The sequence below is a fragment of the Ostrea edulis genome, chromosome 4 (genome assembly GCF_947568905.1).
Source record: "Ostrea edulis chromosome 4, xbOstEdul1.1, whole genome shotgun sequence".
Classification (NCBI taxonomy): Eukaryota; Metazoa; Mollusca; class Bivalvia; order Ostreida; family Ostreidae; genus Ostrea; species Ostrea edulis.
Genome location: NC_079167.1, coordinates 18,745,802 through 18,758,960, shown reverse-complemented (window position 1 = coordinate 18,758,960; position 13,159 = coordinate 18,745,802). Strand labels below are relative to the sequence as shown.

The window sequence follows — 13,159 nt, the reverse complement described above, 5'->3', positions numbered from 1 at the left end:
CGCAGGTAATTATTATTAAATGGATTTTGATGCTTGTCTTGGACACTTTTGAGCCTATGATCATCAAAGGTTGTCAGTTAATGGATCATGGGACCTTGAACTGCGTCATGTATAAAGTATGTCACCATGACCTACTTTCTGAATTTTATGGCTAATCATTTATAAATACATTTTAGGTTGTTATTTCAGATACCGAGAGATTTAGAATCATCAAACCTTGTAGTTGATGCGTCTAGAGGCCTCAAAACATATTCATAAAAAAGTAGGTCTCAGTGACCTACTTTTTGAATTTTGCAGACATTCAAATTTCACATTTTCAATTTTAGATGCATATTTTGGACAATATGAAAGCTTGAGTCTTCATAGTTTGTTGACCAAAAAGTAGGTCACCGTGACATACTTTTGGAATTTGACAGCTATATTTTAATATTTCAGATACTATTTGACTTATATTTATCAAACTTTGTCAGTTGATGCATGTTGAATCTACAGAGTGTGTTGACTAAAAAGTAGGTCATCGTGACCTATTTTTGGATTTTGACGGCTATATTTGAATATTTCAGATACTATTTGACTTACAATCATCAAACTTTGTCAGTTGATGGGTCTTGAGTCTCTTGAGTCTTCAGTGTGTCGACCAAAAGTAGGTCACCGTGACCTACTTTTGGACAGTTACATTTCAGGTACTATTTGCCTTAACATCATCAAACTTTGTTAATTGATGAATCTTGGTTAGTGAGAATTTTTGCCTGTTCTACAATGTATCAGAAGAGCGATTCTAGGCCCATGGGCCTCTTGTTTCTTCTTACGTACACAGACAATTAGGTCCACATCATGATCAGATTCTCAAACTTTACCCTGTTCCATTAAAATTTTTCAATACGTTATTTTAAGAAGCAAAAGCTATTCCCTATCTCAATTTTTCAAGACCAGAATACAATTTATATTCTATAATTATGGATGTTGACCATCAGAGGGGGTGCAAGACCCCCCCCCCCCCTGGCAATATACTTATCCAGTAAATTATTATTACATGCAATTTCTTTTATGTTTTTCAATGCAAGGATCGATATCTTGACTGATCGCTTTTTACAGTCATGTACTGTGCTGTGTATGTCGAAAGATACCACCCCTTTACGGGTTTATGTTAAGAATTTTCAATAAAATATGAAGTCAACTTAGTCTTCGTCTGTCCCCCGTCCACTTTCGAAAACGATGTTACGTGCTCTCACTATCTGGTACGTGTGCTTGTTTGCAGAAAAGTTGCTCATGTAAACGCAGAAAGTGAGATCTCGTGGAGCATACTAAGAATTGGAAACGAGATAATGGTTCCGCAGTGTGTCACGGTTCTATGTCGCATGGTTTAGTGGTTACTAACAAAAGTATGACCAAAATAGTTACAAACAGTAGTAAATCAGAGCATTTAAATGGTTAAAGACTAATATAATCCTTCATTAGAACGAGTTTGTGATAGGGAAATTCCACCGAGGGAACACGATTCGCAGTCTAGAACGAGGCTTTGTGGATTTTCTAGACTGCAAATCTTGTTCCAGAGGTGGAATTTTACTATGTTACACGAGTAAATAAGGAAGGATTATTCTTCTCACATACCTATAGTTTAGTGCATAAAATTAGGAGCTTTGAAAAAGCATACCCGAAAATGATTTACACTTTAAGAGTAAACTAAACAAACTCACCCAAAATTGTCTATCAGAAAGCTATATCACATTAAAATTTAGAGAAAACGATGCAAAATATTTTACTTCACTGTGTAACGTAAATCTTCACCGTATAACATAAAATTAATCATAGAAAAATATATGACGTCACAATCAAATGACGTCGCAGCAGTCTGAAACAGAAAAATCTCGCATGGCTGTCTCGCAAGGATAAAACCGACCTCACAATGGTGATAATGCGAGAAAGAAACATTGCAAAATTTAATTGGTTCATAGAAGTTAATTACCTGAGAACAGGGTCTAACAATTCCATTGTCAACGCACAGGAGAAAGAAGTCTTATCTGACCATGGCTGTGAATGTTTCATCAGGCTTAATTTCTAACAAAAAGGTCTTTTAGAAAGCATCTCAATCATCAGTTGAAATCAGTGTTGCTTTTTGTATGGTTAACTATTCATAACAATTGTGGCATGCTATCAATCCACGAAAAGTCAATAATATGTAGAATAATGATTGCATTTGGGAGATGGGATTTCACAGAGACATTCCAATAAGAAAGGGCGTCAGGGATAGGTAAATGTATTGAAAATTATTTCTTTGAAATGATTATTCACGAGTATGCAAAGTGCAATCTTTTCAGTAACATATGCTACAAAGAGTTTCACATTGTCAGTCTTTAGTCAGGGCAAGTGCTGAACGTCTCGGACAGTCGCTGGTGAAGCTTGTGTGTTTTCCACTGTGATTTATAATCCGTTTAGTCCACCACCTTTTTTGTATTTTAAGGCAACAGACGAGGATGCTAAAGATGTTGTACTCTATAGACTAGTGAATGGGACAGGAGTGTCGTTCAGTATTAATACCAATACAGGACAGATGTCAGCAACGAGAAATTTAACGCGGAATGATACTGGCATTTATGTGATAGAGGCTTACAATAACAGACGTTACTCAAAAATAAGTATGCGAAATACCACACAAAACATCAGAATCAACATAACTGTGAGTATCATAGATAACGTGTATCATAGATAACATGTGTATCATAGATAACGGTGTGTATCATAGATAACGTGTATCATAGATAACGATGAGTATCATGGATAACATGTGTATCATAGATAACGGTGTGTATCATAGATAACGTGTATCATAGATAACGATGAGTATCATAGATAACATGTGTATCATAGATAACGATGAGTATCATAGATAACGGTGAGTATCATAGATAACGATGAGTATCATAGATAACGTGTATCATAGATAACGATGAGTATCATAGATAACATGTGTATCATAGATAACGGTGAGTATCATAGATAACGGTGAGTATCATAGATAACGTGTATCATAGATAACGATGAGTATCATAGATAACGTGTATCATAGATAACATGTGTATCATAGATAACGGTGAGTATCATAGATAACGATGAGTATCATAGATAACGATGAGTATCATAGATAACATGTGTATCATAGATAACATGTGTATCATAGATAACGGTGAGTATCATAGATAACGATGAGTATCATAGATAACATGTGTATCATAGATAACATGTGTATCATAGATAACGATGGGTATCATAGATAACGTGTATCATAGATAACGATGTGTATCATAGATAACGTGTATCATAGATAACGATGTGTATCATAGATAACGTGTATCATAGATAACGATGAGTATCATAGATAACGTGTATCATAGATAACGATGTGTATCATAGATAACATGTGTATCATAGATAACGATGAGTATCATAGATAACGATGAGTATCATAGATAACGATGAGTATCATAGATAACATGTGTATCATAGATAACATGTGTATCATAGATAACGATGAGTATCATAGATAACGATGAGTATCATAGATAACATGTGTATCATAGATAACATGTGTATCATAGATAACGATGTGTATCATAGATAACGTGTATCATAGATAACGATGAGTATCATAGATAACGTGTATCATAGATAACGATGTGTATCATAGATAACGTGTATCATAGATAACGGTGTGTATCATAGATAACTGTGAGTATCATAGATAACGGTGAGTATCATAGATAACGATGTGTATCATAGATAACGATGAGTATCATAGATAACGATGAGTATCATAGATAACGATGAGTATCATAGATAACGTGTATCATAGATAACGATGTGTATCATAGATAACGTGTATCATAGATAACGATGTGTATCATAGATAACGTGTATCATAGATAACGATGTGTATCATAGATAACGTGTATCATAGATAACGATGAGTATCATAGATAACGTGTATCATAGATAACGATGTGTATCATAGATAACGTGTATCATAGATAACGATGAGTATCATAGATAACATGTGTATCATAGATAACGGTGAGTATCATAGATAACGATGAGTATCATAGATAACGGTGAGTATCATAGATAACGATGAGTATCATGGATAACATGTGTATCATAGATAACATGTGTATCATAGATAACGATGAGTATCATAGATAACGATGAGTATCATGGATAACATGTGTATCATAGATAACATGTGTATCATAGATAACGATGAGTATCATAGATAACGATGAGTATCATGGATAACATGTGTATCATAGATAACATGTGTATCATAGATAACATGTGTATCATAGATAACGATGAGTATCATGGATAACATGTGTATCATAGATAACATGTGTATCATAGATAACGATGAGTATCATAGATAACGATGAGTATCATAGATAACGATGAGTATCATAGATAACGATGAGTATCATAGATAACGGTGAGTATCATAGATAACGTGTATCATAGATAACGGTGAGTATCATAGATAACGGTGAGTATCATAGATAACGTGTATCATAGATAACGGTGAGTATCATAGATAACGGTGAGTATCATAGATAACGTGTATCATAGATAACGATGAGTATCATAGATAACGGTGTGTATCATAGATAACGATGAGTATCATAGATAACGGTGAGTATCATAGATAACGTGTATCATAGATAACGATGAGTATCATAGATAACGATGAGTATCATAGATAACGGTGAGTATCATAGATAACGTGTATCATAGATAACGATGAGTATCATAGATAACGATGAGTATCATAGATAACGATGAGTATCATAGATAACGGTGAGTATCATAGATAACGTGTATCATAGATAACGGTGAGTATCATAGATAACGGTGAGTATCATGGATAACGATGAGTATCATAGATAACGTGTATCATAGATAACGATGTGTATCGTAGATAACGGTGAGTATCATGGATAACATGTGTATCATGGATAACGATGAGTATCATAGATAACGTGTATCATAGATAACGATGAGTATCATAGATAACGTGTATCATAGATAACATGTGTATCATAGATAACGGTGAGTATCATGGATAACGATGAGTATCATAGATAACGTGTATCATAGATAACGATGTGTATCATAGATAACGATGAGTATCATAGATAACGATGAGTATCATGGATAACGATGAGTATCATAGATAACGATGAGTATCATAGATAACGGTGAGTATCATAGATAACGGTGAGTATCATAGATAACGTGTATCATAGATAACGATGTGTATCATAGATAACGATGAGTATCATAGATAACGATGAGTATCATGGATAACGATGAGTATCATGGATAACGATGAGTATCATGGATAACGATGAGTATCATAGATAACGGTGAGTATCATAGATAACGTGTATCATATATAACGATGAGTATCATGGATAACGATGAGTATCATAGATAACGGTGAGTATCATGGATAACGGTGAGTATCATAGATAACGGTGAGTATCATAGATAACGTGTATCATAGATAACGATGTGTATCATAGATAACGATGAGTATCATGGATAACGATGAGTATCATGGATAACGGTGAGTATCATAGATAACGGTGAGTATCATAGATAACGTATATCATAGATAACGATGTGTATCATAGATAACGATGAGTATCATAGATAACGATGAGTATCATAGATAACGATGAGTATCATAGATAACGGTGAGTATCATAGATAACGTGTATCATAGATAACGATGTGTATCATAGATAACGATGAGTATCATAGATAACGATGAGTATCATGGATAACGATGAGTATCATAGATAACGATGAGTATCATAGATAACGATGAGTATCATGGATAACGGTGAGTATCATGGATAACGGTGAGTATCATAGATAACGGTGAGTATCATGGATAACGATGAGTATCATAGATAACGATGAGTATCATAGATAACGGTGAGTATCATGGATAACGATGAGTATCATAGATAACGGTGAGTATCATAGATAACGATGAGTATCATAGATAACGATGAGTATCATAGATAACGGTGAGTATCATGGATAACGATGAGTATCATAGATAACGATGAGTATCATAGATAACGATGAGTATCATAGATAACGGTGAGTATCATAGATAACGTGTATCATATATAACGATGAGTATCATGGATAACGATGAGTATCATAGATAACGGTGAGTATCATGGATAACGGTGAGTATCATAGATAACGGTGAGTATCATAGATAACGTGTATCATAGATAACGATGTGTATCATAGATAACGATGAGTATCATGGATAACGATGAGTATCATGGATAACGGTGAGTATCATAGATAACGGTGAGTATCATAGATAACGTATATCATAGATAACGATGTGTATCATAGATAACGATGAGTATCATAGATAACGGTGAGTATCATAGATAACGTGTATCATAGATAACGATGTGTATCATAGATAACGATGAGTATCATAGATAACGATGAGTATCATGGATAACGATGAGTATCATGGATAACGATGAGTATCATAGATAACGATGAGTATCATAGATAACGATGAGTATCATGGATAACGGTGAGTATCATGGATAACGGTGAGTATCATAGATAACGGTGAGTATCATGGATAACGATGAGTATCATAGATAACGGTGAGTATCATGGATAACGGTGAGTATCATGGATAACGGTGAGTATCATAGATAACGGTGAGTATCATGGATAACGATGAGTATCATAGATAACGATGAGTATCATAGATAACGGTGAGTATCATGGATAACGATGAGTATCATAGATAACGATGAGTATCATAGATAACGATGAGTATCATAGATAACGGTGAGTATCATAGATAACGTGTATCATATATAACGATGAGTATCATGGATAACGATGAGTATCATAGATAACGGTGAGTATCATGGATAACGGTGAGTATCATAGATAACGGTGAGTATCATAGATAACGTGTATCATAGATAACGATGTGTATCATAGATAACGATGAGTATCATGGATAACGATGAGTATCATGGATAACGGTGAGTATCATAGATAACGGTGAGTATCATAGATAACGTATATCATAGATAACGATGTGTATCATAGATAACGATGAGTATCATAGATAACGATGAGTATCATAGATAACGATGAGTATCATAGATAACGGTGAGTATCATAGATAACGTGTATCATAGATAACGATGTGTATCATAGATAACGATGAGTATCATAGATAACGATGAGTATCATGGATAACGATGAGTATCATGGATAACGATGAGTATCATAGATAACGATGAGTATCATAGATAACGATGAGTATCATGGATAACGGTGAGTATCATGGATAACGGTGAGTATCATAGATAACGGTGAGTATCATGGATAACGATGAGTATCATAGATAACGGTGAGTATCATGGATAACGGTGAGTATCATAGATAACGATGAGTATCATAGATAACGATGAGTATCATAGATAACGGTGAGTATCATGGATAACGATGAGTATCATGGATAACGATGAGTATCATGGATAACGGTGAGTATCATGGATAACGGTGAGTATCATAGATAACGGTGAGTATCATGGATAACGATGAGTATCATAGATAACGGTGAGTATCATGGATAACGGTGAGTATCATAGATAACGATGAGTATCATAGATAACGATGAGTATCATAGATAACGGTGAGTATCATGGATAACGATGAGTATCATAGATAACGATGAGTATCATAGATAACGGTGAGTATCATAGATAACGATGAGTATCATGGATAACGGTGAGTATCATAGATAACGATGAGTATCATAGATAACGATGAGTATCATGGATAACGGTGAGTATCATAGATAACGATGAGTATCATGGATAACGGTGAGTATCATAGATAACGATGAGTATCATGGATAACGGTGAGTATCATAGATAACGATGAGTATCATAGATAACGATGAGTATCATAGATAACGATGAGTATCATGGATAACGGTGAGTATCATAGATAACGATGAGTATCATAGATAACGATGAGTATCATAGATAACGGTGAGTATCATGGATAACGGTGAGTATCATAGATAACGATGAGTATCATGGATAACGGTGAGTATCATAGATAACGATGAGTATCATAGATAACGATGAGTATCATAGATAACGATGAGTATCATGGATAACGGTGAGTATCATAGATAACGATGAGTATCATAGATAACGATGAGTATCATAGATAACGGTGAGTATCATGGATAACGGTGAGTATCATAGATAACGATGAGTATCATGGATAACGGTGAGTATCATGGATAACGATGAGTATCATGGATAACGGTGAGTATCATAGATAACGATGAGTATCATAGATAACGATGAGTATCATAGATAACGGTGAGTATCATAGATAACGATGAGTATCATGGATAACGGTGAGTATCATAGATAACGATGAGTATCATAGATAACGATGAGTATCATAGATAACGATGAGTATCATGGATAACGGTGAGTATCATAGATAACGATGAGTATCATGGATAACGGTGAGTATCATAGATAACGATGAGTATCATGGATAACGGTGAGTATCATAGATAACGATGAGTATCATAGATAACGATGAGTATCATAGATAACGGTGAGTATCATAGATAACGGTGAGTATCATGGATAACGATGAGTATCATAGATAACGATGAGTATCATGGATACACAGAATACCACAAAAACCTAACGATTAAGATAAAGGTGAGGATCATGCACCAAAAAAAAAAAGGGAATAGAAGAGAGCAGTTAGATCGTGTAGTTAGTACATGTTTCACACACAGTTAGATCGTGTAGTTAGTACATGTTTCACACCTCGAATATTTTTTTTGCGTGTACCAAATCACTTGATACACCCCAAGTCCAAGCTTCATGCTTGGGTAACCCTACCATTGTATCTATAATCATTAAACCAATAGTTATCAATGATTGGTAAGTAATCAAGGACATGATGGCATGCTCTCTGAACATAGTGTCTCCACTATAGTAAACTACCACACACAAACATTAGTAAATGTTTGGTGGGCAACCAACAGAAACAGGAAATCAAATAATTATGCTGATAGAGTGATATAAAAGAAATTTATTCTCTCTCTCTCTCTCTCTCTCTCTCTCTCTCTCTCTCTCTCTCTCTCTCTCTCTCTCTCATGCTGTCACTAACACTTCGATAAAATAGCATAAAATGTATATTCACATCATGTCTTGGGGTTTCGTTCACAAAGCAACACACAGTAATCTACATTTTGTAACTCGTTATTTGATATCTATATTGCTCTATCAGCATGTTTTGTTGGTCACTTTGGTCATTCAAACAGATCATGTCTAGAAAATGCATGCACGCCTTTTCTATCATACCCGAAAACAAATCCTAATAATGTCCAAAACGTTTTGACTTAAATCCAGACATGGCATATGGTCTAGAAAAATGAATGAAGGTATGTTGAATGTGCAGAAGAAAAAAAACATGAACTTACTTGAAAACTACTCACTGTACGCCTTACCTGACTGCAGAATACAGGTAAACTTACCTTGAGGTTACTAATTATCAAAACCGGCCGGTATAAGATTGTACCAATCAAGATAAATTCTGATGATTTTGATTAAAGGATAAATAATACAGAAGGGTTATGATAAGTTAAACATAAATCTTAAAAGAGTTTATGTACTCGTGTGAAACACGTATGAAGAATGTAATTAAACTATTCTCTCACTACTCGATTTGATCCCTCGCTTCTCTCGGCACCATATTCTTTGGTACTCGAGAAAAGTTTACCAACATATACTTGAAATATTGATCCAATGGTTTAACTTAAGATAACGAAGTATATGTGGCGAAATATATTTTTGTCCCAAAGGTGTAAAGAGTGACATATATTGAGTTTAATACTATTAACAAGAGGTGGAAGAAAAGCAAATATATTCTTTAATTTGTGGCAGATCGGTTTCACGTTCATTTTATCTAAAGATGACAACGCACACTTTATATTTCGTCCAAGAATTTTAATGACAATATCTGTTGCCCCAATTATTAGCTGGGCTTTTCTGAAAGCAAACCTTTGACTATAGGCACGCAAGTAGCCAGTTTGACTATAAATAGCACAACAGAGAAATATTTACACCCCCCCCCAAAAAAAAAACAAAAAAAAAAAAACAAAAAAAAACAAACCTAACAGTCTCAAAGTAGAAGCTTCCGATATGCAATTAGTCACAAATAGAGACGATTCTTTATCAAATATATGGATGAAATTGAAATCTCTGATAGGAAACAGAATGATAGTGAAGATATGAATAGATTTCTTAGATTTTATTCATATTATTTGTATACGAGTAATGATCTTGTGCAGATGCATGAAAACGGTATGTGTGTTAATATAATCAAGCTACTGAATCCGAATGGTTTCATCCCATTACCTGTTCGCTCTGAGTGGGTTGTCCCATTTACCTGTTCGCCTTGAATGGTATCGCCCCTGTTCAGTACGTAATGAATTACGATGTTTATCTAAAGCAACTGAGGTCTTGCAGATGTCGATGAACATTTTAATTTTAAAGCGATGATAACCATTTCTGTAGTAGAATTTTTTAATTTTAAAGCGATGATAACCATTTCTGTAGTAGAATTTTTTAATTTTAAAGCGATGATAACCATTTCTGTAGTAGATTTTTTTAATTTTAAAGCGATGATAACCATTTCTGTAGTAGAATTTTTTAATTTTAAAGCGATGATAAACATTTCTGTAGTAGAATTTTTTTAATTTTAAAGCAATGATAAACATTTCTGTAATAGAATTTTTGTTAACCAAGACAGAACATTTACAACGTAGATGTAATATAAAAGTTTCACATTTCAACATATGTTAAGTTCGCACAATTTCTTGTTTAATGAATAAACTGAGTATATCCCATAGCTAAACTACTCTGACTTCCATGAGGAAAAACAATAGAAGAGTTCAATTGCGTATTCTATGACTTTATTCAGAAAGTGCACTGTTGCGTCATAGCAGATGCGACAAAACAATACTTCTCCAGAAATGGTTCCAATTGCAAAAATAAGTTGTCGCAGGGTACATGGGGCGGGACCACTCGACCATGGATAATACTAACTATTAAAATCGAATCACTCAATGCCAAGCGCTACTGTGGAATCAGTAGAATTCATGGTGGCTCAATTTTCGTGCAATTCGTGGGTACCCCTCACCCACGAAATTGCATCCTCGTCGAATATACAATATATATTGTATATATACAATATATATTACAAGTGTATAAATCCACGAAATTACGTCCCCAAGAATCCGTAAAAATTCAGCAATCCGCGAAAATTGGCCCCACGAATTTAAATGATTCTACAGTAATTCCATGTAACGTATTTTTTTTTTCTTCGAAAAGTTGAATTATTTCAAGGAGAAAAAATGAAAAAGAAAAGAAAGAACTACTAATGATGGAATTTTTTTTTTCGAATTCATCTATTTTTGTTGTTGAATTTACCACTTTAAAGACAGTTTTGTTACCGATGAAAGAAATTTAAGATTGCTTGATTAATGTATAATTTGAATACTAGATCGTCCTTCCATTTTTGTCAGTTGGGGAATTGTAGAATAAATCAAAATTGGTTGACATCAGTATCAAACTCAGTTACTTATAATTGTGTGATCAGTTTTTATCCCTTCATTAAGCTTCCATTTCACTTTATTTCTATGGCTGAATGAAAGTACAATGCTTTTAGCAGTGCATTTCGTCGACGTTAAGAGAGTAAGCTCCATACTGAGGATTGAAATGTGATTGATGATAAAACAGATATTAAGAATAGTTTTTGAGGAACATTTAAACATTGTTTCCAGTATAATTTAATTGAAAGTATGCACCGGCAAGTTTTTTTTAGAATTTCATTTCTAATGACATTTGTCGTGTACAGAAAAAAAAACATTTGGAGTTTATGATAAAAATCAAAAACTTTTAATATCATTTCCTGATAATTGAAATCTTAAAATGGAAAGTTTAAAATTGTATTTTAACATATTTCTTGGACTTTCACTTTTCTTGGAGTTTAAAATTTTTATCTTGAAATTTGAATTTTGTTGGAGTTGAACATATTTCGAGAGCTAAGAGCGCGAATTTTCTTTGAACACCTTCATCTTGGCGTTTTGAATTTCTTGGAAATAAACTTCAAAAGAAAGAATTGTGTTTAAATTTTCATAGTGGTAGACAATTATTGTAATTGAAAGCACATTAAGAATTAAATTTTTCTCTAGAAAAGTAGTTCGATGAAGGAATACTATCACTTATATGTATTATTAAGTAAAATACAAGTTAACAACAATTTTCAATGAAAGCAGCAGGGCCCTGGGGTCATTTCCCTTTTCTGTATTAAAAACAAAATTAACGACAAAACAGCAAAAATATACGATTTGACACTATACATAAAAAGAAGTGTATAAGGATAAAGAAATGAAGTATTTGTTGTTATTCATTGATTTTATGATGGATAAAGTATAGCTAGAATAACCCATAAAAATAACCTTACTCGTAAAAACCTCAAAATATTGGATCCCCAACCTATTGGCCCTCCACTTTTTAAAAAAAAAAGAGAAATCTTAGATCCGCCACTGGAAGTTATAGCCACAATATTGAATTAACAGATATATTCATTTAATTGTACTGGCTATATGAGTATTACAATATTTCTAAAGATACTTTTTTCAGACACTGACAAACATGAGAGAATTTGTATCTTTTTTCATATGGAAAAATAAAAAAAAAATTGAAATGGTATGTATCGAAAACAATATTGCTATTATATAACCTAAGGATGGCAAACAATCTTATTGCTCATATGCAGCCCTTGCTCCTTGCCTTCCAAGAGTGTGAGGAGGAAAACCTAGAAATTTACTTTGTGTCTCTGTGTTGTCTATCTCTGCTTAAAACTCAGCCATGTTTTACTTTTACATTGTTATCTTATTGGATTTTCTATCTCAATTATTCAGGTCATAACGTACATGTATTGCCAACATCTAAGAAATACTTACATGATGAAGTTTTTCAATGGTGCTCATTAA

At 33.7% G+C, this 13,159-nt stretch overlaps 1 protein-coding gene across 1 annotated transcript in view; it reads left to right on the top strand.

Annotated features, from left to right (window-relative positions):
* Positions 1-13,159, top strand: part of LOC125670462 (protocadherin Fat 4-like) — a 249,559-nt gene that overhangs the window by 90,590 nt on the left and 145,810 nt on the right. Inside the window, exon 23 of the mRNA XM_056161239.1 lies at positions 2,462-2,677. Within this exon, the coding sequence (XP_056017214.1) occupies positions 2,462-2,677 (216 nt within the window). The remainder of the gene's footprint in view (positions 1-2,461; positions 2,678-13,159) is intronic.